A 27,588-nucleotide genomic window follows, 5' to 3' on the forward strand; every position below is an offset into this window, starting at 1 on the left:
CCTGCTTGAGATTCTCTCTCTCCCTTTTACTCTGCCCCTGCCCCTCCCCGTCTCGTGTGCGCGTGCGCGCTCTCTCAAAATAAACTTCTAAAAAAAGATGATGAAAAAAAAAAGAACATAATTACTTAAATATCCAGATCAAAGTTTATTCTACCATAGCAAATAACAGGACTAGGTTTTTGGTTTGGGTTTTTTTTTTTTTACATTTTTAAGTTGACGTATAATTACACACAATAAAATGCGCAGAGGGTTTAAGTAGAGAGTTTAATACATCCTGACAAATATTGACACCCATGTAATCAACACTTCAATCCAAACAGATTATTCCCCAAATCCCAGAAAGGCCCCTTAGGCCTTTTTTCCCTCAACTCCCATCCCCCATCTCCCCCCACCAGGCAACAACCACTCTTTGATTTCTATCCCCCGTGATTACTTTTAGTGTGTCGGACACACATTTTAGTGTGTCGGACACACATTTTAGTGTGTCTGCACATTTGGACCACAGGTGCTACTTGAGATTTGTTTTGGATCCACGCCTTCCAGGAAGTCAGTCTTAACCCCAGTACAGACACATTTAGGTTTGAAGGGATTCACATTTGCGAGATGTGAAGGCCAACTATGATTCCTCAGTATGCGGTCCAAAAAGAACTTTTGGAAAATAAAGTTTTCTTCACACTCTCTGCTTTCCTGGCTCTTTCTGTATCCCGCTTCTCCTTCAGGACAGCTGTCTTTGGGAAGACCTGCTTGAGCCCTTGAAAGGGGGCACACAGGCACATCTTCCTACTTAGAAGCCACTTCCTGGTTTTGGTGACCTTCCTGCCTCACTGGGCCTCCTCTCACCAGCTCATCTGGCTTCCCCACGGGCATCACAAGAGGACGGTGGTAGTTGAAAACGTTAGCGTTGTCCTAAACCACTTAACTAGCTAGCAAGGGAACCGGGTTTTAGAAACTGGAAAACTCTGGCTAAGGCTTGCTCAGAACACTGTCTTAAAGCCAACAAGTATTGCCAAGGTCCAGGTGGAGGCGGCTTTCCACCAGCCACAGACACGGCCAGATCAGACGGGCCTGCTTCTCTTCCAGGCCGAGCTGGCAGCCAGCGTGGGTCATTTTCTCCGTAGCGGCTTCATTTCCCCAGACAGTGAGCTAATGCTTGGCATTAGCAAACTCCATAAAACAAGGCATTTCACCCCATGCTTTAAGGCAGAAATGACTACATGGAATATACACACACACTTATTTAAATCAAGCCACTTTTTAATTTTTTTTTTTCAACGTATATTTATTTTTGGGACAGAGAGAGACAGAGCATGAACGGGGGAGGGGCAGAGAGAGAGGGAGACACAGAATCGGAAACAGGCTCCAGGCTCTGAGCCATCAGCCCAGAGCCCGATGCGGGGCTCGAACTCACGGACCGCGAGATCGTGACCTGGCTGAAGTCGGACGCTTAACCGACTGCGCCACCCAGGCGCCCCAAATCAAGCCACATTTTTAAAAGTCTGAAGAAAAAATAGTTAAAAATTATGCAAACATAGACACATTAGAATCCACTTGTGAACAAGAACAAAGGAATGATGCTGGAGTGTAAACTTCCCTCAAGAGCCAAATTTCAGAAGACGTTTTGTTAGACTACCCTCTGGAATTACAAGCGCAGCTGCCTAAAATCTGATGGGGGAGTCCCTCTTCCTGTACAATGCCACTTCTGAGGACTTTCTGCTGTTTCGATAGTTTAAAATACAGAAACGGTTTTCTGTTTTTACAAATGTTTATTTTTGAGAGAGAGAGAGAGAGAGAGTGAGCAGGGGAGGGGCAGGGAGAGGGGGACAGAGGATCTGAATTGGGCTCCGTGCTGACCATGAGATTGCGACCTGAGCCGAAGTCAGACGCTTAACCCACTGAGCCAGCCAGGTGCCCCTTACATAGTTTTTTAAAAAGCCACCTCCCCACCCCTGTCCCCTGCCGCAAAAAAAAAAAAAAAAAAAAAAAAAAAAAAAAAAAAAGAAAGAAAGAAAGAAAGAAAAGAAAAGTGAAACAAAGTTAACTGTGTACAGATTTGGAGCAGTAACCACAAAAGGAGGTGTTTCATGAAACCTGAAAACACAATCTCTAGATCAGGGTTTCTCAGCCTCAGCACTACTGATACTGTGGGCCAAATACTCCTTTGTTACGGGGTTTGTCCTGTGCACTGCAGCATGTTAGCAGCACCCAAGGCTGCCAACGCTTGGCCCATACTGTCACACATCATTTCTGGGGGAATTCAGTGCTGTGTGTGCAACTCCACGGGAGACAGTTTTTAAATGCAGGAGGAGAGGACATGCCAGGCCACAAGGAGTCACACGGAGAAGCACCAGGGTGGGTCAGGAGGCAGAAGGAGCGAGGACATGCGTGCAACAGCCGTTATTGTAAAGGGGAGGAAGGGCCGGGGCAGGGTAAGCGGACTTGGGACTGGCTAGTTGGACTCATTTCAGTGGTCTCTGAGGCACAAGGGCTGTCCCTGGTTTTCTGGAACCTGGACCTGGGGCGATCAGGGCAGGTGGAGTGTGGCCCAGAGTGGGAGAGCCCCATAAAGCACGTGGCTGGGTATGAACTCTGGAGGGCTTACTTTCTTTTCTTTTTTTAATGTTTATTTATATTTGAGACAGAGAGAGAGGCAGTGTGCAAGCAGGGGAGGGGCAGAGAGAAAGATGGAGACAGAATCCGAAGCAGGCTCCAGGCTCTGAGCTGTCAGCACAGAGCCTGACGTAGGGCTTGAACAGACAAGTTGTGAGATCATGACCTGAGCTGAAGCTGAAGCCAAACGCTTAACCAACTGTGCCACCTAGGTGCCCCTGGAGGGCTCAGTTTCAATCTTTTACTATCTCTGGGAGTTGGCTAGCCTCCGTGGGCAGTCTCTCCAGGGTGAGCAAGGCCCTGGATGTCAAAGCATCAGAAGTATATGGTTGATACAGGGAGGATAGAGTTTGCACCTGGACTGTGCCCGTGTGCCTTTTCTCCCTGCCGACGTTAATCTGTGTCCTTTCAGGGGCACCTGGGTGGCTCAGCTCATGATCTTGCAGTTTGTGAGTTTGAGCCCACAGTTTGAGGCTGTCGGGACAGAGCCTGTTCCGGATTCTCAGTCTCCCTCTCTCTCTGCCCCTCCCCCGCTTGCGTGCGCCACGTGCTCTGCTCTCTCTCAAAAACGTTCAGGGCACTTGGGTGGCTCAGTCCGTTGAGAATCTGACTTCGGCTAAGGCCATGATCTCGTGGTTCATGAGTTCAAGCCCCACATGGGCTTGGTGCTGTCAGCCTGTCAACACGGAGCCTCCTTCAGATCCTCTGTCCCCTTCTGTCTGCCCCTCCCCCACTTGCCCTCTCCTCCCCAAAAAATATTTAAAAAAAAAAGATTAAAAAAATCTGTATCCTTTCGATGAAATAAATAATAACTACAATAGCTTTGCTGCATTCCATGAGTGTCCAGTGAACCATCAAACCTGAGGGTGGTCTCGGGGATCCCTTGCACCGCTGCTAAAACCATGAGGTGAAAGGGTGACTGGGAACTTCCTACCGGGACAGATAAGCTGAGCCCACTGAGCCCACTGCGAACTCGCTGAAAGTAGGACAACCAGATGTCCTGTTCCTCTTGATATGGTGCAACAGAAGTACGCAGAATCACCCGAGAAGCCCTAGGACTGGGGTGAGGGTGGGGCTGACTGAAAATGGGGAGTGCCCGGCTAATGGGAACCATACTGGGTCGATGAGGGTCCCCCACCTCTAACAGAAAACAAAAATGTTCTACAATTATGGGGATGGTTGTACAACTCTGTGGATATACTAAAAGCCACTAAATTGTATACTTTCAATGGGTAAATTTTATGGAATGTAAATTATACCCCAATAAAGCTGTTATCAAAAAACATTTAAAGCATACAAGAATGACAGGGCGCCTGGCTGGCTCAGTCGGTGGAGTGTGTGACTCTTGATCTTGGGGTCATGAGTTCAAGCCCCATACTGGGTGTAGAGACTACTTATGAATAAAATCTTAAAAGAAAAAAAGCTATACCAAGATACTAAAGGACTTTGAGAAGAGCTTTGGATAATCCTGACACGGAGAACTTCCCTTTCCATCAATAATTTAAGGAGCAGAGAGGTTGAGAGTTAAATATTAGATGGTGGTTAAAAGAGGATGGGTAGCTAGGTCTGCTGCTGATTTGCTATACGGACTTTTGGCTGTTAGACAGAACTCTTTCATTTGAAAGCCACAGACAACCTACTCGGATAGGCTTAACCCAAACAGCCGTATGAATTTATCTCACATACTTGAAGTCCAGGCTGGGCACTGGCTTCAGGCATCCAAACAAGGTCACGGGAGCCGATGCTTTTGTCTGTTTCCTGTTTTCTTGCCTTCATTCTCAAGCTGGCTGCCTCTGTGTGGAGGCAAAGGCAGCCACAGACAGTCCCACGAGTCTGTGGTCCTTGGAGCTTCTGATCCAAGAGGAGACAGCATCTTTCCTGCTCGCCCTGGCAGTAGTTCCAGGATTGTATGGCGCTGCCTCACAATCCGAGAGCTGGGGAGTGAGGTTTGCTTCAGCCAAGTCCCACGGATAGAGCAGGAAAGGATGACCCTCCGAGGGAAGAAACGGCACATGTCCACTATGCCAAGGGAAGCTCTAAAACTTGCAGAGGTCCGGACACCATCTCAGCCCAAGAAATACTTGCCAGATCAATGTGGGAACACACAGAGCGGAGCTGCTGCAGAGTACCTTTCAAGCGTCACATTCCAAGTTCTTACTCCATGTTTTAGAGAAGCAATAACACACGTTAGGACAGATGCCAAGGGCATCAGCGAGGTGATGTTTTAGCAGAGAGAGATACGTCAGTCAAGTATGGATAGTTCCGTGTTTCAGGATTCTGTCCATATTACCCAGAAGAGATATGTCACTCTGGTAGATGGCAGACTTTTTTTTTCCTGACTCAGCCACAAGAAAAGCTAAGGCTTGTCCAGCACAAAGGAAGAAGCCGTCCAGTGTGAGCAGCTGAAAAACACTCTGCTACTAATAAGCTCTTTGCAGTTTGCCCTTCTTATTTAAACTGGTGATAATCTGGTGGGTTTCTGATCCAGGATCCAAAGGCCTGCTTTCGGAGCGCACTCCAGGCTTCCTGGTAAGTAGACGCAGCCTCCTTGTACTCGTGGTATGTCTCTAGCTTCTGCGCCCTAATGCACACACACCACCAAGCACACAGGTTCTCACTGATCAGCTCAACGTGGTGGCCAACTGAGCAATCAGCTGGACAGATGTCTAAGCAGAGACTAGGAACAGATCTAGGAACGGGAGGATTTTGGTACGCTTTCCACCAGCTACTCTCTCTCCAATGTAGGAAATTCACTAGAAAGCAACATGGATTGAAACAGGAGAGAAAAGGGGGCACCTGGGTGGCTTAGTCAGTTAAGCGTCCGACTCTTTTGCCTCAGGTCCTGATCCCATGGTTTGTGAAATCGAGCCCCATGTTGGGCTCTATACGCTGACCGCACTGACCACGTGAACGCTACTTGGGATTCTCTCTCTCTGCCCTCCCTCCCCTGCCATGCTTGCGTGTGAACTCTCTTAAAATAAATAAATAATCATTAAAAAAAACCCAGGTGAGAATAAACAATGCTAGTCTTGTCTGGTCCTCCTGGTATCAGATAACACAAGAATAACTATCTACTTTTTGGTTTAAAGAGTTCTGGGAAATGGCTTACTGCACAGTCCCGTTCCCCGTAAGACCCAGATAGGACTCATGGACGCCCCCCCTTGGCTTACCTATGACGGATCCTCAAACTCCCCTTCTCTGTCTCATAATGACTAGCTGAACTGTTTCCATCCACATACCAATCTCGACAAAATTCTTGCTTCCTTGACCGACATTAGTTATGCTTCTGTCCTTCTCCCAACCCTGAACTATGACCCACCCTCAGCCGGAGCCAGCATCACAATATGCAGGGACCTATTCTTAACGGCTCCTCCTGACAATTGACTGATCTCAAGAAAAGATGTTTCCTGTCTACTCGCCCCATCACACCAACTGCGCATTCCATGCCCCCTGCCCTGTTCTTTCCGGCCTTGTTCACTGCTCCCCACAAAGGGCTACTCCTTCCCGCCTGCCCTGGAGGCTTACAGACCTTAGGACTGGAGTGTCTTTGCTATGGCATCAGTCCCGCTGCTGCTGTTAACAGCCCCTCTCTTACTGCAATGATCCTTTTGAGTAAAGTCTCTCCTGACCTCAGTCCAGATTTGTTTTCACCGACACATAAAATGTATGGAAACCTCCTGGTCAGTTTGATTCATTTTTCCAGACAAAAAAACAAGCAGAGTGACTCCTGACCAAACTGACTGGAGGGCATCACTACCAACAGCAGTACGCATGACGGTGATAACAAGTGGTCAGCCTCTTCAAATAGCCTTTTCTAGCAACACCTTGGCTTCCCCTCTGCTGTACAATAAAGAATTTGGCCGGTCTTGTTGCCGGTTCCTGGGAGGGAACCTTCAAACCCCCAGGATTTCCCTGGGGTAGAAATGTCTTTGTTGGGGCACATGGGTGGCTCAGTTGGTTGAGCGACCGACTTCGGCTAAGGTCATGATCTCACGGTTTGTGAGTTTGAGCCCTGCGTCGGGGTCTGTGCTGACAGCTCAGAGCCTGGAGCCTGCTTCGGATTCTGTGTCTCCTTCTCTCTCTGCCCCTCCCCCACTCATGCTCTGTCTCTCTTTGTCTCAGAAATAAACATTAAAAAAAAAAAAGAAATGTCTTTGTTATTCATGGTGGACCCCTCTGATCACACCTGAGTTTATACTTAACGAGGTGACTCCTGGTGGGCCCTAGAGAGATCTGGATGGGGCTGGCCCTGCCAGAGAGACTAACCACAGAGTGGAGTTGGTCTGACCTCCTGATGGGAGGGGAAGATGGAGAATGAGTTCAGTCACATCATGTGGCCAATGAGTCATTCAGGTGTATGTAACACAAGCACAGGGAAGACACTGGACGCTGAAACTTGGGTCCCCTTCTGGTTGGTGACACACAGTGATGTGCTGGAAGGGTGACACATCCTGAGGACACAGACAAATTGTGTTTGGTACCCTCTCAGACTGTGCCCTGTGTGTCCCTTCTTTTAGCTGGTCCTGATCTATATTCTTTAGAATAAAAAGTAATTGTAGGTATAGTGCACTCCTGAATTTGAGTTGTTCCAGTGAATTAGTGAACTTAAGGAGGTAGCAGGAGCCCCCGAGTTTGCAGTCAGTGGTCCCAAGCGTGAGGGGCTTGGGGGCCCTGGAGCTTGCATCTGGAGTATGAAGTGAGGGCACTGACCTTGAGTAGCTAAGTGTCTGGACTACCCACCCACTGGCCCCTGGAGCGGTTTTATAGTTCTCTACATTCCTGTTTGGGAGCAATTTCAATTGTAAGCCTGCAGCAGAGGAAGAGCAGAGTGATGTTCCTAATAGACTCTATTGCCCTCTAAGCAATAGGGCCAGCCCTATATGTCTGCCCTGCCTTCCACCTGGAGGGGGGCAAAGGGGGGGCCTGGAGCAGACCAAGCCCCAATTCCCCCCCCAGTCTTCTGTAACCCTGCACCACTAAACCACCCCTCCTGTACACCTCAGATCTGTACCTGCAATCGGAGCCCGGGGGACAGAGGCACATGTGGGTGATAACTAAGTGCCCACTGGCCCATTGAGCCACCACTCCTGCCAAAGCTTCCTGCCATTTGTAAACCAGAATTAAACCACAAGTCGTCCTAAATATGAAAAAAAAAATGGGTCAACAGAGTCACCTGAGGGAGTCTGGCCACTTGTCCTCTGAAATACTGCTTAGCAGTTTCTGAAATGATCTAAAGAGTTCCACTTTGCTGATTTGGGATCTGTTTGGAAAGACAAGACAAAGAAGATTTTTAACGAGTGTTTGATATACACCAGGCCCCTGTCAGGGACACTGGGCTTCCCCCGGTATCTTTCTTAAATTTGAACGTGCAGGAACGCCCCTCCCCCCCGCCTCCACCTGTTCTTCACATGAAGAAAATGTAGACCTGATTGGGGCGAGGTTAAAAAAGTGAATCTCCTCTTAAGAAATGTCATCAGCCGTGAAATCATGAAGGTGACAGTCTCAAATGGGGTGACAACAGAGGTGGGATTACTAAATTCCCTCCAGGACCCCTGCCAGCCATGCTGGGCTACTTCTTCCTAAGGGCGCCGGCCCTGTGGGTGATACCGCTCACGACAGTGAAGCTGGGTTTCAGGCTTGAGTGGTGCTCCCCACGTGAACCTCGGTTACAAAGTCCACTCGGACAAGCACCGGAGGCAGAGCCTCCAGACTCCCCCGTGGGCACTGTGGGCCTTCCTTTGCTTCTAACCTGAAGCTTCGTGCAGGCCACAGCTCGGGACAGTGAAGGAAGTGAGTGCGGATTCCTCACCAGCCCAACTGGGCTCTCCTGGCTCTGCCCATCCAGGCTGCCGGGATCTGGACCGTGTGCTCCTCCTTCTTTCCTTGCTATACGCAGTTCACGAGCTGATGCAGAGGAGGCAGATGTGTGTGCCAAGAAGCTGCTGTCTCATCTTTACACACCATACCCTTCCCCGTCCTCAAAGACTGTCCATGTGAGCTGTCCATCAGCTCGGACCCTGTGGCCATAGTAGGTATATGTGAAGTAGGGAAGTGTACATTCTGCCAGAGAGTTCCCTCACCTGGCGGGCACAGAGGCTACACTGCAGCAATCATGGCTTAGCGGGGGTCCTGAGCCCTCACACTCTCCCTGGGCTTGAACTGGGCCCGAGTGGCTGCTGGCGCTTAGGAATGTAAGGTTCCTTTAATGGTAAAAAGAAAACCCAAAGCCAAGAAACTAATGAAACTTATCTCATTAACAGATTAAAAGAGAAATGTAATGTCATTATGAGGAAAAAATGTGCAGAGCAGCACTTGTGAGAATTTAACAGCCACAGAATTATTTAAAATCTTTTAGCAAATGAGGACTAGGAAAGACAGCATTTACATTCATAAAGGGTATCATTAAAAACCTATAGCAAATTCATGTCCTTAAAATCAAGAATAAGACAAGGGCATCGAAGTGCCTGAGTGGCTCAGTCGGTTAGGCAGCCGACTCCGGCTCAGGTCATGATCTCGCGGTCCGTGAGTTTGAGCCCCGCATCGGGCTCTGTGCTGACGGCTCAGAGCCTGGAGCCTGCTTCGGATTCTGTGTTTTCCTCTCTCTCTGTCCCTCCCCCATTCGCGTTCTCTCTCTGCCTTTCAAAAATGAATAAATGTTAAAAAAAAAAAAAAGACAAGGGCATTGCTTTCACAGCTTCTTGAGACCAGCTCTGAAAATGTTTCCAGCATTCTTCCCTCTGGAGGAACAAACAGCACTTTCTCTTATGAATGTTTCTGGCCTAAGTGAATGGCCTTGTGAGTGATGTTAAGGTATTATATCTATACAGACGGGGGATGCTGGGAACCACTCCTCTGCTGAACAAGAACTCCCTCCAGAGAAGAAAGGCCTTTCTCAAGACCTAATCAACAGCAGAACAGAGTGGCCATACTCGTAATTCCTCTGTCAATGAGACCTACTCAGTAATAACCACTCATGTCATTTGTGGAACATAACAATCCTCCTGGCTGCTAGCTACTTCTCTCCAAGGAGCCCTGGTTCCTTTCAGCAGCAACAATTATGTTCTTAGATATTAGGCTCTCCCTGGTAAGTCGGTTGACATTGCTGGTTGGGGCATCAGAGAGCTAGGAACATTACATATACATAAACAATTTCTTAAAGATGACACAGGTTTACGTAGGTGTTCTTAATCTAGCCCTATCTTTTAACATATTTAGGCACACTTAGGGTTGTTGTTGTTGTTTTTAATCCCTCATGCTTTTCTTTTATAATCCAATGAGCCACGTAAATGATCTCTCCAGGATGCTCTGGGGTGGAATGAGGATTTGCCACTTTAGGGAAAAGAGCAAAATGAAGCTTCTTGAAAATGAGGGTCTTTTACGTGGTGTCTGTTATCGTCACGTTGTTTGGAAAAGAACACAAAGACTTAAGTATTTTCTTCTCGTATTGTGTTAGCATATTAAATGTCTCTAACATCCGTCTGCTCTCCTATGCCCCGTGGTGGTAAAGAAGGTGGTCCTAGGATGCCAGGGCTTGGGAATGAGCAGTGAGAGAAACTGCTCTCTCCCCAGCAGCTGTAACTCTTTAGAATAAAAGAAATGCTGACTCTTCTGCACATAACATGAAGCTTCACTGGGCAACTGAAGGGGAAACCAACCTTAACAAGGTGTTTGCTGCGAGCCTGCACCACATTCGCTTTCACTTCTCACCACGTTCCTGGGTGACACATACTCTTAGTTACCCTTGCTTTGCTGTTGGGGAAACGGAGGCTCAGAGAAGTAAAGTAATTTGCCCAAGGTGTCACACACTGGAGAGAAAGGGAACTAGGAATTAAACATCAGTCCCTTGGACTGCAAAGCTCCTGCTCTTTCTCCCATACACTTCTTCCCTGCAAGGAGTCTGCCTCCTAAATGGAGAGACACCTATAACGCGTCAGGGACCTCACATCATCTACTCCAACATCCTCATCTTACAGATATGGACACATGGAAGCCCGGAATGCAACTGGACTCGTTCAAAGTCATGTGGGTAACTGGAGCCAGAGCGAGCTTGGGAACATGAGGTACTCCTCATCAACAGAAAGCACTGACATATCGGGATAAGCCAGAGAATATAGCACTACAGGAGTTTGAAGAGAGGTTCCAGGAGGCAGTGAACCTGGACCTTCTGGACCTACAGCAACCAGAAGGCAGTGGTGGTTGAGCTGAACTTTCAAGGTAAAAGAGGGTGCGGACTCCTAGTGAAGAAGAGCATTTAGACCTGAGGAAGCACAAACAGGAGCCACCGTCAGGTGGGTCGGGCCAGGGGGAGCTGCTGCGGGCCTGTCGCTGCCTTAGAGCAGAGCTGGAACTCTGCAGGAAACATGGTCCCTGTGAAGGCAGGACCTGCTCTGCTCACACACCCTGGTCTGTGGCTGAGAGCTGGTCCCTTGGGAGATGCAAACAGTGGCCTGAAGCTAGGAGGTCCTCGGGGGAAAAACTGGTCCCAAAACCTCCACCCCTAAAAAGTTTGTTAATATCACTCAATTCAACAGCCTGGGCTAATAGGAAAGGGTCTGGGTCTGCAGACTGGGACATCTGGACCCTGCTGAGTGGCTGCAGAGAACAAAACCTTCTTTTTTAAGGTCTAAAACTATATAAGTTATTTTTGTCTATGTTGGGACTGGCAAATAAGCATATTAAAAAGAAGAAACAAATCCACCTGTGAACTTTAATTATAATTTTTTTTTTAAGGACATAGTAAAGAAATGGAAAAGCAATTCAAGAGTGAAAAGAACTACAGCTGACCCTTGAATAACATGGGTTTGAACTGTGCGGGGTCCAGTGACACAAGGATTTTTTTCAATAAATACAGTATTATACATGTCTTTTCCTTATGACTTTTGTAATAGCATTTTTCTGGTTTGCTTTATGGTAAGAATACAGTATGTAATACATACAACATATGAAATACATGCTAATCAAGTGTTCATGTTATCAGTAAGGCTTCTAATCAACAGCAAGCTATTGGCGGTTAAGGTTTTGACCAATCAAAAGGTATAAATGGATTTTCAACTGTAAGGGGGGTCAGAACCCATAACCCCCCCAGGGTTATAGTTCAAGGGTTAACTATACCTGTAAAAGGTAGAAATCCTACAACAGTCACTCAGTGGCAGCTCAGTCCGTCTGAGATGTAAATGCCTTTGGTGGAGAGGCCATTTCCCTACAGCCCGTCCCACCCACAGGCTACTGAAGACTACCAGTGGCTCACTGGGAGGGAAAAGTAGAGTAGGATCTGCTGAGCATTTAGAAGAAGAAAAACCAGTATGGCAGATGCATGACCCTTGAAACACACAGGGAGTCTCATGTCTAGCAGACTACATGTTGTACATTTCAGTCGAAGCCAATATGAAGACAAAAAGTCCTGCTTTCATGGTTGCCTTTCTGCCAGGCCAATCACTCTGGAGCTTCATAAATGATTCTTGGCCTTCAAGCTTGACCTATGAAACCAGAATCCCTAGTGGTAAAGCCCAAGAAAGTGTTCTTTTCAACATTTTCCAGGGGAAAGAACAGTCTTTCCAAAAAAAAAAAAAAAAAAAATGGTGGCAGGACAACTGGATACCCCCATGCAAAAGAATGAGGTTGGACCCCTACCTCACACCTTACAGAAAAATTAACTCGAAGGGGATCAAAGTCATCAACCTGAGAGCTGAAACTATAAAACTATGAGAAGAAAACAAAGCAAATCTTTGTGATATTGAATCAGGCAATGGTTTCTTACCTGTGATGCTAAAAGCACAAACCACCCACAAAAAAAGAGATTGAACAGACTTCATCAAAATTTAAAACTTCCACGTTTTAAAGGACACCTTCAAAAAGTGAAAAGACAACCCGCAGAATTGACAAAAAATATGTTCAAATACATCTATGATAAAGGACTAGTACCCGGAATATATCAAGAAACCTTAAAACTCAACAATAAAAGATAAATAAAACCAAGTTAAAAAATGGGCAAAGGATCAGAATAGGTATTTTTCCAAAGAAGATATACAAAGAGCTAATAAGTATATGATAAGATGCTCAACATCAAAAGAAGCTCAAACAATTATTAGCGAAATGCACAGCAAATTACAATCATATAGCACTTCACACCCACAATGACTACAATAAAAAGAGACAATAATGAGTGTTGTAAAGGATGTAGGATAATTGAAACCCATACATTGCTGGTAGGAGTTTAAAATAGTGCAGCTACTATGGAAAACAGGCAGTTCCTCAAAAAAAGCAAAAACAAAAAAACCTCCGAGGTTATCATATGACCCAGCAATTCCATTCCAAGGTATACCCAAGAGAATTGAAAACATACGTCCACCTAAAAGATTCTATAAATGTTCGCAGCAGCATTATTTCCACAGCCCCAAAGTGAAATAACCCAAATATCCATTAACAGAAGAGTGGAGAAACAAAAAGTGGTCAGATCCAGACAATGGAATGTAGGAATGAAGGAATGATACATGTTACAACATGGATGAGCCTTGAAAACTTAGGCTAAGTAAGTTAAGTCACATACTGTATGATTTCATGTAGTGGGAAGTCCAGAACAGACAAATCCACAGACATAAAGGAGATTCATGGGGCTGGAGAAGGGCATGGGGAATGACAGCCAGTGGGTGCGGGGTTTCTTTTTGGGGAGATGAAAACGTTCTGGAACTAGATAGTGGTAACACAGGACTGCACAGCCACCATCTCCTTCTGCCCCAATATGCTGTACCTGGCCTGAAGGCACCTGATTGCCTTCCGTGTTGTTCCCTGTGGAAAGCCATTGGCAGTGACATCCAGCGGCTGCTCAGGAACCGCACTCCAGCTGATGGCTATGAAAAGACAAGATTCTGCAATTAAGACCGTTCAGTTTCCTGTGAACATCAGAGGTGTTTTAACAAAAATATTTCCCTGTGTCTGCAGACTCAGGAGAGTTGGACGTGACATCAGAGTCAATGGTTGCCACTCTGATGGATGGCCTCCAGAATATGGTAATATAAAGTGGTTTGTGATTCATCACCATCACCACCATCATCATCATCATCATCATCAAATCTAATAACCATTAAGCATTTATCATATGCTGGACACAAGGTAATTGAATGAAATAGAATTTCTCATTTAATCCTCATAACAGCCCTAATAAAGAATGATAGACTTTTCTTCCACTCCTTAATCCCCATCACCTATTTTCCCCATCCTCCCTCATTCTACCCTCTGGTAACCATCAGTTTGTTCTCTATAGTTAAGAGTCATTCCTTGGTTTGTCTCCATTTTTTCCCCTTTGTCATTTGTTTCTTACTTCCACATGAGTGAGATCATATGGTATTTGTCTTTCTCTGACTTATTTCACTTAGCATAATACTCTCTAGCTCCATCCATGCTGTTGCAAATGGCAAGATTTCATTTTCTTTTATGACTAATATTCATTGTGTATATACACTACCTCTTCTTTATCCATTCATCTGCCAGTGGACACCTGGGCTGTTTCCATAATTTGGCTACTGTAAACACAGGAGTGCATGTATCCCTTTGAATTAGTGCTTTTGTACTTCTTGGGTAAATACCCAGTACTATGATTACTGGATCATAGGGTAGTTTTATTTTTAATTTTTTAATCTTTTTTTTTTAAATGTTTATTTATTTTTGAGAGAGAGAGAGAGAGAGAGAGAGAGAGAGAGAGAGAGAGAGAGAGAGGCAGAGAGAGAGAGGATCCAAAGTGGGTTCTGCACTGACAGCAGAGAGCCCGATGTGGGGCTTGATTTCACCAACTGTGAGATTAAGACCCGAGCTGAAGTCGCATGCTTAACTGAATGAGCCACCCAGGTGCCCCTATTTTTAATTTTTTGAGGAACCTCCACACTGTGTTTCACAATGGCTGCACCAGTTTGCATTCCTACTAACACCAGTGCAAGGAGGTTTCTTTTTCTCCACATCCTTACCAACACCTGTTTCTTGTGTTGTTGATTTTAGCCATTCTGACAGGCCTGAGGTGATAGCTCACTGTGGTTTTGATTAGCATTTCCCTAATGATTAATGATGTTGAGCATCTTTGCACATGTCTGTTGGCCGTCTGGATGCCCTCTTTGGAGAAATGTCTATTCATGTCTTCTGCCCATTTTTTAAAATTGGATTCTTTATGAAATGATATTCTTACCTAAAAAGGAAGAACTTGAGGCTAAGACAGGATAAGTAAGTTGCCCAGAGTCACGGAGAGCATGAACCTGACCTAGGGTGGGTGTTTCCCAAGCCCACGCTACTTTTTTAAAAAATTTTTTCAATGTTTATTCATTTTTGAGAGAGACAATACGAGTGAGCGTACAAGCTACGAGCAGAGGAAGGGCAGAGAGAGAGGGAGACACAGAATCCGAAGCAGGCTCCAGGCTACGGGCTGTCAGCACAGAGCCCAACGCAGAGCTCGAACCCACAAACCGTGAGATCGTGACCTGAGCCGAAGTCGGTCACTCAACCGAGCCACCCAGGCACCCCCCAAGCCCACACTATTGACCATTGAGGTAATAAACTGCCTTCCCAGGCTGGGTGGACGCAGTGCCTCCCAGGCCACCCCACGGTCTGGGGAAAAGTCACTCCAGGGCAAGGGGAACCAGGATACCTTACCTGCGCCACAAGGAACAAGTCGGCCTGGGCTGTCAGCCCTTTTTGCCTGCACTGCGCCGCGGCTCTGTTCAAACAGTAAACCGGACTGCTGTATTGTCACTTCTTGAACTCCAAAGCCTTTGGGTAAAGCTGAGATGTTCTGACACCTAATGTGAGGGAAAATGCATTTGGTTTAGGCCCTCTGTTCGAGGAAGAGAATATGGAGGACTGTGGACCACTTCACCCCTGAGTCTCGGCGAGAGGGCATAACAGAACAGAATCTAGATCATATGAACCTCATGGCTGAAGGGAGATCCCTTCCCATCACTCTGAAGTGAAAACGATGAACTGAGTCACCACCCCTCAGTGACTTTAGTGACTCCAAACTCCACTCCTGGTACTGGCTTTGAAAGATGTGAAAACCCTAAATAGAAATATTAACTTGTGGCATCTGCTTCCTAGGGAATCCTTCACACACACCAGAAACGCAAACCATACTATAATATAAAAGTTTCATTTTTTCCTTTTGTATCTTTCACACAATCTGCAGGCCAACGTGGTGCTGCTCTGGAACTGAGGAGACAGCAACTTTAAGGTCTCAGAATGGGGAAAGCACAGGAAACTCAGAAAATATCTTGCACACAGTGCCTAGAGTTGCCTTTTTAAAGTTTATATATTTGAGAGAGAGAGGGTGCACATGCACGTGAACATGAGTGGGGGGAGGGGCAGAGAGACAGAGGGAGGGAGAGAATCCCAAGCAGACTCCATGCTGTCAGTGCAGAGCCCGATGTGGGGCTTGAACTCATGAACTGTGAGATCATGACTGAGCAGAAATCAAGAGTCTGATGCCTAACCGACTGGGCCACTGAGGCACCCCTGGGTTGCTTTATTTTTTAAAAAACATCTTATTGGGGGGCACCTGGGTGGCTCAGTCAGTTGGGTGTCTTACTCTTGATTTCGGCTCAGGTCATGATCCCAGGGTCGTGGGACTGAGCCCTGCACTGGGCTCTGGGCTGAGCATGGAACCTGCTTCAGATTCTCTCCCTCTGCCCCTCTCCTGGCTCGCACATGCTCTCTGTAAAACAAAATAAAATTAAAAAAACACCCAACATCTTATTGGGATATAATTTATATACCATAAAATTCATCCACTTAAAGTGTAAAATACATTTTGTTTTTGGATATTCACAGAATTGTGCCAACGTCACCACAGTCTAAGTTTACAGTTTCATCCCTTCAGTAAGAAACCCTGCGCCTGTTAGCAGTCACTCCACATACCCTTCTCCAGCCCTTGGCACCCACGAATCCCCTTCTAGATTTGCCCGTTTAGGACATTTCTCTACATAAAATCATACACTATGTGGCTCCTCTCACTTGGCATAAAGTTTTCAAGGCTCATCCGTGTCGCAGCTTGTATCTGGCCTTCACTCCTTTTGGGGGCTAATATTCCACCATAACAGTCCACCCCCTTTTGTTTATCCAGCTGACGCACACTTGGGCTGTTTCAGGTTTTGGCTACTATGACCTACCTTGCTATGAACATTTATGTACAAGTTCTTATGTGGATGTGTGTTTTCATTTCTCCTGGGTGCGTACCCAGGAGTGGAATTAGTGGGTCACACCCTGCAGCTGCTCCCTGGACTGAGCCTTGGGGGAGCAGCACATCTGACACGACAGGCTTCCCCTCCAGCCATGGCCTCATCCTGCCCTCAGTTACCACAGCCTTAATTGGGTCTGGCTGTTCTTCTTTAGGGAGACCACACTTCAGTGATGAAGCTTTGTCTTTTATCTTTTAAAAAATTAACACTGATGTTGATCGTTTTTAAAAATTATAACAATATATATATATAGGTACTGCAGGAAAATTAGAAGACAAGAGTAATTGCAAAGAAGAAAAAAACACCCATAATATCACAACTCAGAGGTAATCATTCTAATAATTTGGTATATATTCTTTGACAGTTTTTTTTTTTTCTATGTGCACATATACTTTAAAACCAGGGGCACCTGGGTAGCTCAGTTGGTTAAGCGTCCAACTCTTGATTTTGGCTCAGGTCATGATCTCACAGTTTGTGGGTCTGAGCCCTGAGTAGGGCTCTGTGCTGACAGTGTGGAGCCTACTTGGGATTCTCTTTCTCTCTCTGCCCCTCCCCTGCTCACACGTGCTCTCTCTTTTAAAATAAATATATAAAGACCAAAATGAACTTAATTGTATCTTTTGACTTGCTCTTTGAACATCATGAACATTTCCAAGTCAAATTTTCATCAATATTAGTTTTAACAAAAATCTCTTGCTGGCCGTTTCCTTTTCTTTTTAAAAAATGACTACATGGGGTGCCTGGATGCCTTAGTTGGCTAAGTGTCCGACTCTGGACCTCAGCTAAGGTCTTGATCTCAGGGTTGAGTTCAAGCCCACGTTGGGGCTCCATGTTGCGTGTGGATCTGGCTTAAAAAAAAAAAAAGACTACACACAAAGCTAAATGTTTGAGCACTTTCTTAATTATCTCCTTAGGACAAATTCCTAGCAATGGAACCACTGGAACAAAATGCATGGATTTCTTTTAAAGTTTTTATTTATTTATTTTGAAAGAGAAAACATGCATGTGTGAGTGGGGAAGGGCAGAGAGAGGGACAAAGAATCCCAAGAAGGCTCCATGCTGTCAGTGCAGAGCCCGACATGGGGTCCAATCCCAAGAACCGTGAGATCATGACCTAAGCTGAAATCAAGAGTGGGATGTTCAACTGACTGAGTCACCCAGGCGCCCCCATATGGATGCCCTTCAGGCTCTCTGGACATATTCTCAGACTGCTTCTGAGGAAGACTGTTCTACTTGAGCCCTCCCCTCCCTGCCCTCTCACCTCCCAGTCAGAGCTCTCCGCATGGCCTCCTGGCTGTACGGGCACCTCCCAATGACCACGGCTGACAGGTAGACAGGCTCTTCTAGAAGGTGCATCAGCAGTGCCCCCTGGCATCCGAGGACATTCCACCGTGCCAACTTGTCACTGCAGGACATGGAGCAGGTCCTGTCTCCCCGGCCTGGCTTCACCCGGAGCAGGCCCACCTGGTGATATGCTGCACCAGGCTTTCCCGAGTCTCCAGCTTCTCCAGGCACACATTTGGCTCCAGTTCTATAAACGTCCACCACTTTGGCACCACTGGGGGCCCTTCCGGCGACAGTGGCCAGTTCCTGTGTGGGGACATTAGAGCTGCTGACAGTTGGTGGGACTGGACCACTTTCCTGATTGTCCAAACTCTGACAGTGAGCCACACCATCGGGAATCCCAGGTTCAAGCCTCATCTTTTTGGTCACAGGACTACCCAGGTCTTCATATTTCTTTTCATCTTCAGGAGTTTCTGGGTTACCACTGGCTTCTTCTGATGGCTTATTGGCCCAACGTCTACTGACGGGACAGCAGGGCTGATCTTCAAACTCAAGCATTGGAATGATGGAGGCATCCCCACCTGCAGGAGAAGGAACCCCTTAAAAACCAGTGGTTCTCAAAGTGAGGCCCCCAGACCAGCCACATCAACATCCCTTAGGAACTTGTGAGAGCTGTAGATTCTTGGGACCCACAGTGGACCTGCTGAATTGGAAACTCTGGAGGTGGTACCCAGCAATGTGTGTTTCAACAAGTTCTCTGGGTCATTTTGATGCAGGCTCAAGTTTAAGAACCACTGTCTTTTTCATTTTTATTTTTTTAAAGAGAGAGAACAGGGGAGATGGGCAGAGGGAGACAGAGAGAGAACCTTAAGCAGGCTCCACACTCAGCCCAGAGCCTGATGAGGGGTTCGATCCCATCACCCTGGAATCATGACCTGAGCTGCAATCAAGAGTTGGAAGCTTAACCTAAGACTGAGTGACCCAGGAGCCCTATGAAGAACCATTGTCTTAAATGGAGTTTAATCCTATTTTCCAGCTGCGCTGAGATGTATTAGGAAGACTTGTCCAAACTTCCTGAGTAAGAATCCTCTGCGACTCTATCTTATCTAGACCAGAGTGAGTTAGAAACGCTGGGGTGGGAGGATCTGGAAAACTGAATACTTTAAACAAAGATCTCAAGTAATTCTCATCCCAGGAAGTTCTGAAAACACTAGTTTAGATCACGATTTGCCAACTTCCATACTACTGACATTTGGGCCAGACAATTCTTTGCTGTGGGGGCTCTCCTTTCCATTACATGTTTGGCAGCTCCTTGGTCTCCACCTACTACTAGCTACCAATAGCACCTCCCAGCCTGACCATCAAAAATGACTCCAGATGTTGCTAACTGTCCCCTGAGGAGCAAAGCCGTCCTGAGTTAAGAACCTTGGTTCACAACGAGCACAGTTTTCCCAGCACATTTTGTGGGATGTTATCCCATGAGATGGAAAACCAAAGTGGGAGGTTGATTTCATGGTTAAACACGTTTGGCAAAAATGTTTAGTTTCCATCTCGGAGATCTTTGTGTATGTTCTCACAGTAAAGACTCTGCAGTGAATTATATAGCTGGCATTTCCCTGCAGTCGGTTAGAGATTTCTCACCTAACTCTATGCTTAAACAGAATCAAAGAAAACCAGAGGTTAGTAAAAAGCACAGCTTCCCTGTGAAAAAGGAGCTACTTTTTCAAACACTAACCTAATGTGTGTTGCTTTTTTAAAGCATGTAAATAATACATTTGTAGTCTTTATAACCTCACAGTGGGAAAGGCAAAAGAGGTAGATGTGGGCGTGTTGCCAGAAAGGCTGGCTGGCAGGCTTCCAGAGGTCTCACAAGGTGACAGTGACTTTGGAGAACTGACTGGGGCCCACCTCCCACTCAGAAAGCTCCAGAGGCTGACTCATGCTAATCAAACTCACAAGTAAGGGCCGGAAGTAGCTAACCCAGGCACCAAATTATCAATTAGCAATGAGGAATAAATGCCAAGGGAGCCAGATAGTCAAATTCTCCAGGTAGTGTTCTTTCCTCCTGCAGACAAACCATGCATGGGTGGACATCACATTTTAAAAGATTACCCATGAGCCCAGGACAGTTAGAACAGTGGTTCTAGATTTTGATTTCACAGACCAGTAAAATTTCCAGTAGATTTTAAGATCAATAGATTACTTTGTATTCCATCAAGTAAGATATTTAAAAATCCTAATTACTATGATTAAAAATAAAAGAAAAATCTTATAACCTTCACATGGAAAGGAATTAGCTTTTTTGAAAAACTCATTATAGTCCTGATTTTTCCCATCTGGCTATGAACCAGCCTGTGGACCACGGATTTATGTGGTCTGGATAGCCATGACCTGCAGATGCTTCTCTCTCCACAATAAGGCTACGCCTGCCATCGGGATCAGCCAAGCCCTGGCTACTCAAAGTGTGGTCCGCAGGCCAACACCACTGGCATTGTGGGGACTTGGTTAAAAATGCAGAATCTCAGACTTCATCCCAGACCTAATGAATTTCAATCCACATTTTATTAAGACCTGCGGGTGGTTCATATGCATATTGTTGTTTGAGAAGCACTGAGTTAGGAAACATCCTTTGGTTCTTGGACATCCTTTGGTTCTTTGGCTTCTGCTGCTAATAACTAAGCATGGATGAGCCCTGCCTCCCTCACTCTGCATGTCGTTTTTCTGGCCTTTGACTCAACCAATTATTTTCTGATAGACTCATTCTTTCTTAAGCTATATCACATTTTTGATTTGAATTATGACCAAATCTTGGCAGCTATGCTCTTTACAATGAGTGCCTGTATCTGATCAAAATGCATGTGTTAGTTTTAAAGTTTAATACTTAGAGAACAATAGTCTGCTCTTATTTCAAAGGATTTAGGGTAAGGAAATTTTACTGCCATCCCTGAATTGCTATCTACAAAGGGTAGAAATTATTTTCAAGACAAAAAAAGAGTGGCCACCCCTAGGCTATGCCTGGTTTTCCTGCCTAATACAACCACAGCACCTGAACATCCCCTTATAACTCATCAAAATTTAACTTAACTAATCATGACTGTCTACATTCCCTAAAAGACTCTATGAGGCTAAGCCAGGGGCTAATCTTATTCCCTGCTATACATCTAGTATATCATACTGTACTTGACAAGTAGCAGAAAATATCTGTTGCATGAATGAATGAATGAATAGAATGAGTTTCAGCATAAATCTCTATAGAACTCAAGGCTTTGGGCTTCTAAGCCCTATTGTTGGGTTCAGACCTCGAGGAGGTTTAAGCTTCACAATCCTGTTGGGAGCTGAGAACTGGGAGCTGAGCCTTTCCTTGGTAGAGAAGTGATTAGGCACAATGTCCTGTTCAGAAAAAGGCACTGTCCACTGGCTGTAGCTACACTTAAGCCAGAAGAGCTTTTTTGGGAAATGCATCTATGGATAAGACAAACAAAAGGAAAAAGACAACGTAACATCAATCCAAAGGCTTGAATATACTTACAGGGTGTATGGCTGGAGAAAAACACAAACAAGATGCCTTGTCTGAGTTTCCACAGCCCTCTCTGAGTTCCAGGGACAAAAATGCTATTCTCCTTCAGGGCGGCCGCCAAGTGGAGCTGATGCAGAAGGTACCTAATGGGGTGCAAGATGTTATCAGAATGAACAACCGATCACTGAGATACAAGGAAAGACTGGCTGGGTGATTTTCTAAGAAAGAAAGAGCTACTGCAGCCCAATGGGACTGGCACTGGAATCTGGAATTACGAGAATGATCTAGACCAGTGATTCTCAAAGTGTGGCCCTTGTACCAGCAGGATCAGCATCATCTGGAATCTGTTAGAAATGCAATCTGGACCTGCTGAGTCGGAATCTCTAGGGGTGGGCCCAGCGATCTGGGTTTTCACAAACCTAGGTAATTCTGATGCACATTGGGCATGAGAACCACTGTGTAGACCAGTGCTATTCAAAGAGTAGTTCACAGACTGACATGGTCAGTATTACTGGAGAGCTTATTAGAAATGCACATTCTGGGACCCCCAAGGCAGGCTAAATCAGATTGTTTGGGGATGTGGCTTTACCTTTGGAAACTCCTCCTGGCTATGACCTCAGCATGGCTATCATTGAGGATGTCTCCTGTGGCAAAGACAGGACACTAGTGAAGACATATAGAACATGGAGAGGCCCTGTTTCCTAGAAGCAGAACACAGTGGTTTCCCCAGCAGCCAGGATGGCCACGTAGCTCCTGGAGGACTTTGTCAGAAAGTATTGCAACGATTAAAGGCAATACAGAGTTTCCTCAACTCAATGCTACTGTACGTTTTAGGTTAAAAAATTCTTTGTTGGGGCAGTCTGTCCTGTGGATATGTAAGATGTTTAGCAGCATTCCTGGCCTCTACCAGAGGCAGGTAGCACAATATCCCCCTCCCCCTAGTTGTAACAACCGAAAATATCTCCAACCATTGCCAAATGTCCCCTGGGGGGCAAAATCTCCCCATAGCCAAGAACTACTGATTTATAGGAAAATATCTGGAGGACAGGGGTCCAAGTCTTTTGTACTCTGGTATCACACTTCCTCTTATGGTGATATAACCTCAACAAATTCAATCCATAATGGTCCTGGAACCAGGAGGCAAGGCGGGGAAAATGAGGAAAGCAAACTTGAGAAGGAATCTGCTAACTGGAAGCAGAAGGTGAAAATGCCAGATCTCTAAGGGATTTCCATATTCTTGCTGGTGCCCAAATCTCCATTTGATTGCTTTTGGAGGCTTCAGATAAAATGTGGGGTGGCTAAGTCCGGGGGACTTCTGGTTTGAGCATGAACATATTGGCCAACTTTCAATCTACTCAGAAAGTATGTTCCTGGAGGCCTTTGCTTTCACAGTTTATTTCCATTCTTTAAATGAATTCTATTGGGTGCCTCGGTGGCTCAGCCAGTTAAGCAGCTGTCTCGTGATTTTGGCTTAGGTCATGACCTCACGGTTCGTGAGCCCTGCATCGAGCTCTGTGGAGCCTGCTTGGGATACTCTCTCTCTTTCTCTGCCCCTCCCCAACTCATGCATACGCTTTTTCTCTCTCTCAAAATAAACACACTTAAAAAAAATGAGTTCTGTCCTTCCATCTGGAGTGACAGTCAGCGGGAACATTAAGGTTGGCCACCTCAGCCATACGGCCCCTTCGCTGAGAAGAGGAAAGGACAACATGGACAGTGGTTTCCAGACCCCACCTGGGCTTACCGCTCTTCCTCATTTTGGACTGGCCTATGCATTTCGTCCCCGTTCCCATTGAGACAACTTCCTTTGTCACTGAGAGGAAAAGAAAGAATCATTAAGTGAGGTCTCATAATGTGAATGGTCCCCCTCCTCAGGTTTCACATCTGCAGACTCCTCCAGAGCATTCTTACAGGCTGACCCAACCGGGGGCTGTGGTTGGGGTTCTGGCATGGCCAACTCCCACCACCAGAAGGACTGCGGCACCTGGTGGAGAGCAGGGGAACATTCCCACCACTGCATCTGCCCCCAGCCAGGGCACGGCCAGAAACAATTCTACCATCTTTGACAGGGAGAGGGAGCATTTGGAGGTGGAAAGGTCTCACCTTGCACCGGTTTGTTAGCGCCGCCACAGGCCTGGTCGGTGGCAGGCTGTATCTTCACCACGGCTGCTAGCAACGTCCACTCACGGTTGGGCTCAGGCTTCCCCTGCTTGGGCAGCCTGGTCTGGTAGTGCTCGTAACACAGCCGCGCAATCTCATCAGCGGTCCACATGGTCTGAGTTAGCACTGAGCCTAATCGAGAACCACAACCATCAGAAGTCAGAAAGGAGAACCAATGCGAGGTGCTACAACGTGCTTGGGTGCTTCAGGAGGCTTTCGGGGTGGCCCGCCCGCATTCATGCTGAGGTTTCTCTGCCTGGAACTCTATGGGTCACATTCTGCTACTTCCCTGTCCCCTTTGCATTTTTTTTTTAAGTTTCTTTATTGAGAGAGAGAGAGAGCATGTGCACCAGGGTAGGAGGGGCAGACGGAGAAGGAGAGAGAGAACCCCAGGCAGGCTCCGCACTGCCAGTGCAGAGCCCGACAGGGTAGCTTGAACACAGCAAGTGTGAGCTCATAACCTGAGCCAAAGTCAAGAGTCGAGCACTTAACCAGCTGAGCCTCCCAGGCGCCCCTCCCCTTTTCATTTTTAAGGAAAGATCAAAGAAGTCCCAAATCCCATCAGCCCCAGAAGACACCCTCTTTTTTTTTTTTTTTTTTTAATTTTTTTTTCAACGTTTTATTTTATTTTTGGGACAGAGAGAGACAGAGCATGAACGGGGGAGGGGCAGAGAGAGAGGGAGACACAGAATCGGAAACAGGCTCCAGGCTCCGAGCCATCAGCCCAGAGCCCGACGCGGGGCTCGAACTCACGGACCGCGAGATCGTGACCTGGCTGAAGTCGGACGCTTAACCGACTGCGCCACCCAGGCGCCCCGACACCCTCTTTCTTAAAGCTGTTTTTTTTTGTTGTTGTTGTTGGATATCTGACATGAATCTATGAATCTGAACCTACTACTCAAAATAAAAGCACATGAGAGGGAAGTATTCCCCACTACTCCAACTTTCATTTGGAAAGTAAAGTATTTCATTTGCATGTAAACTATTGCAGACCTTAGCCGGCTTCGGGCAGACTCTAATCATACAAGGTTTATCTTTCTGGGCAGATGCTCTTTTCCACCTTCTTTCTCAAACATTTTATTTTTCTTTTCTCTGCCTTCTCCCCACCTCCCAGCAGAATGACTCTACTCCCCTCTGGTAAGACTCCACTGATGCCATCAAGAAAACAACTCTTAAATTTCTCCTGTAATGTTTTATGAGACAGAGGGGAGAAGTGACAAAGCGCAGAGCTTTCTCACCAGTCAAGTGTTCTCTCTGCAGGAGTATGTGTTAGAGTGTGGACTTTCGAGTTACCCTATCTGGGTTCCAATCCTCGCTTTGCTACCAGCTGTGTGATACTGGGTAGATGACTTATCCTGTTTATCTGTTAAAATAGGGATAACAGTAGTATTTGATCTATGGCTTATTCTGAGGATTAATATTTATAAAAACCAATTGCTGGGGCACCTGGGTGGCTCAGTTGGTTAAGTGTCAAACTTTGGCTCAGGTCATGATCTTGTGGTTTGTGAGTTCGAGCCCCACGTCGGGCTCTGTGCTGACGGCTCAGAGCCTGGAGCCTGCTTTGGATTCTGTGTCTCCCTCTCTCTCTGCCTCACCCCGATTCATGCTCTGTCTGTCTCTCTCTCAATAATAAATAAATATTTTTTAAAAAATCTTAAAAAAGCAATTTCTACAATATTAAGCATAACTAATGTCAACTGTGATTAATATTCCAAAAAGGAACATTTCATGTTCCTAAATGATTTGTCCTAAGCTCCTTGGGGAGCAGAGGGGCTGTAATAGCAATGTAAAGCTATGCATAAAAATCATTAAGCAGGTCAGATTTGAGAGACCACTTTGCTACAAAATATTCTTTTACTCTTGACTCCGCGCTCATTCAATGATCCCATTTAGACTCAAATGTATGAAAAGCTTCTTAGTAGAAAATGAGATCATATGGTGACGGATATAGTTAAGCATTAAAAAAAAAAAAAAGGCTTATTTGAGTTCCAATGCATGCAACTTCTGAAAATTATGAGCCCCCTGCATTGGGTCAAATTAACTAAACAAGGAGGCTACTAGATTGATGCAGCTTTAAAGCTATGGTGGCCTGTGTTAGCAAACCATGGTCTAAGCCTGCTCACGCTTCTAGGTTACAAAAGCAAAATGCTAAAGAAAACCAATCACAAACAGCCTCCTAGGCTTTAAAATATGGCCAAACATGGGGCGCCTGGGTGGCGCAGTCGGTTAAGCATCCAACTTCAGCCAGGTCACGATCTCGCGGTCCGGGAGTTCGAGCCCCGCATCAGGCTCTGATGGCTCAGAGCCTGGAGACTGTTTCGGATTCTGTGTCTCCCTCTCTCTCTGCCCCTCCCCCATTCATGGTCTGTCTCTCTCTGTCCCAAAAATAAATAAACGTTGAAAAAAAAAATTTTTTTTAATATGGCCAAACACTTTCCTTTCTTGCTGCATTTTATTACGTCTCTCTTCTGGTTCTGATCTGCAGAGTCCTCCTAACCATTTTTGGTTTGGTGCTAACTGGAACTGATTTTTGCCCCAAAAAACTCTTAAAAATTTTTAATATGCTTATTTATCTATTAAATGTGGAGGCCTGCTGCTGCAATAAAAAGCCATGGTAAATCAGACCACAGTGATTTAAAACAATCATCTGGCAGGGACTGATATAAATTGTAACTTTTAAGTCCGAGATCCAGCATGTCACGTATGTCCCAAAGCAAAAGAAAAGCAAGGGAGATCCTAGAATCCTCCAAGTGTAAGGGGTTTTTCCCCTCTCATTTCGGGGAGGTGGGAAGGGGGGGGGGGGGACGGGCATCACAAGACATCAACCTGAAATTAAACCAGAGGCACATACCACCAACTATAATAGCCAGGGAAGACAGAACTTGCCAGAAGTAACATCAACTCCTTAAGATAAAGCAGCCCAGAACTGTAGCATCATCTCATTCGCGAGGTTGTATGGATGAGCGTGCACAGCAGTTGAAATGAATGTTTTGTTAAACTTGGTCCCCTAAAATTCAAATACATTCTCCTATATCTTGAGTAACTTCATAGGAAACAATAGCTCAGTTAAACAGGCATTTCTTTGCCCACAAGATCGCACATTACAACAGGTGCAAGGAGCGTTAAGAATTCTCCTTTTCAAAGAAAAGTTAAAGCAAGTCGGCTGCCAGGGGAGAAAAGGTTTTCGCCTTAGGCCCCCCTCTTCAATACTCTCGGCCGCGGCCCCACCTCGGTCAGCTCTAGAATAGATTGGCACCCATTGTGCAAGTTACGGGAGAGGCTCTGGGCCTGAGAAGCAGAGCCCCGGCGCGCGCCTGCCTCCTCGGGTGCTGTGGACGCTGCCGTGAGGTCACACACCCCGCGCCCACCCGCAGCGGACACCGGCACTTCCGGGAAGCCAGCTGCCCTTTCCACGCGGGAGACACGATCCTCACAACCGGTTCGGACACATATGGGCTGGGGAAGTTAGACCGCGGGCAGCTCACCCAGCAGCGTTGGGGCCTCCCAGATTCGCGCGCCCGCTACCCTGCTACCTCTTCACCTCCCAGATGCTCCCCTCCCACCTCCAACCTGCACGCCCTGGGAAGGAGGGAGAACAGCGCGGCGTAGCAGACGTGATGTCACAAAGAGGCCGGTCCTTCAGGTTCCGCCCCCAAAGGCGCGCAGTGCACGCTGGCCCTTGTAGTCCGACTGGGTTGGAGTTGGGGACTGTGGAAATGAGGTTAATAATCCAGCGTGTTGCGGCGCCCGGGTGGTTTAGTCGGTTAAGCGTCCGACTTCGGATCAGATCATGATCTCAGGGTTCCAGGG

The 27,588-nt window shown here is 46.4% G+C and overlaps 1 protein-coding gene across 3 annotated transcripts; it reads right to left on the bottom strand.

The window, feature by feature from the left end:
* Positions 1–4,252: 4,252 nt before the first annotated feature.
* ADAT1 (adenosine deaminase tRNA specific 1) lies at positions 4,253–27,588 on the bottom strand. 3 transcript variants are annotated; one of them, XM_043599714.1, is made up of 11 exons: positions 27,264–27,587; positions 26,630–26,785; positions 23,722–23,910; positions 23,363–23,431; positions 22,208–22,262; positions 21,631–21,761; positions 18,079–18,682; positions 15,241–15,386; positions 13,355–13,454; positions 7,781–7,867; positions 4,253–5,188 (listed from the first exon to the last, which is right to left on the bottom strand). In XM_043599714.1, exons 3-11 carry the CDS (start codon positions 23,888–23,890, stop codon positions 5,056–5,058), a joined length of 1,494 nt encoding a protein of 497 aa, XP_043455649.1. In that variant the 5' UTR covers positions 23,891–23,910; positions 26,630–26,785; positions 27,264–27,587; the 3' UTR covers positions 4,253–5,055. The 3 variants fall into 3 exon arrangements, with proteins under 3 accessions (XP_043455649.1, XP_043455650.1, XP_043455651.1); XM_043599715.1 differs by having other exon boundaries at positions 26,665–27,588; XM_043599716.1 differs by lacking the exon at positions 13,355–13,454 and having other exon boundaries at positions 5,037–5,188; positions 26,630–27,588.

Source organism: Prionailurus bengalensis, chromosome E2 (genome assembly GCF_016509475.1).
Source record: "Prionailurus bengalensis isolate Pbe53 chromosome E2, Fcat_Pben_1.1_paternal_pri, whole genome shotgun sequence".
Classification (NCBI taxonomy): Eukaryota; Metazoa; Chordata; class Mammalia; order Carnivora; family Felidae; genus Prionailurus; species Prionailurus bengalensis.

Excerpts from the sequence above, each read along its gene's own strand:
- ADAT1 (XM_043599715.1), bottom strand. The coding sequence starts at position 23,890 with ATGTGGACCGCTGATGAGATTGCGCGGCTGTGTTACGAGCACTACCAG. Across the intron at positions 23,432-23,721 it reads CGCTAACAAACCGGTGCAAG|TGACAAAGGAAGTTGTCTCA; the intron begins GTGAGACCTTTC and ends TTTTCCTCTCAG. Across the intron at positions 13,455-15,240 it reads ACTTGTTCCTTGTGGCGCAG|CCATCAGCTGGAGTGCGGTT; the intron begins GTAAGGTATCCT and ends GTCTTTTCATAG.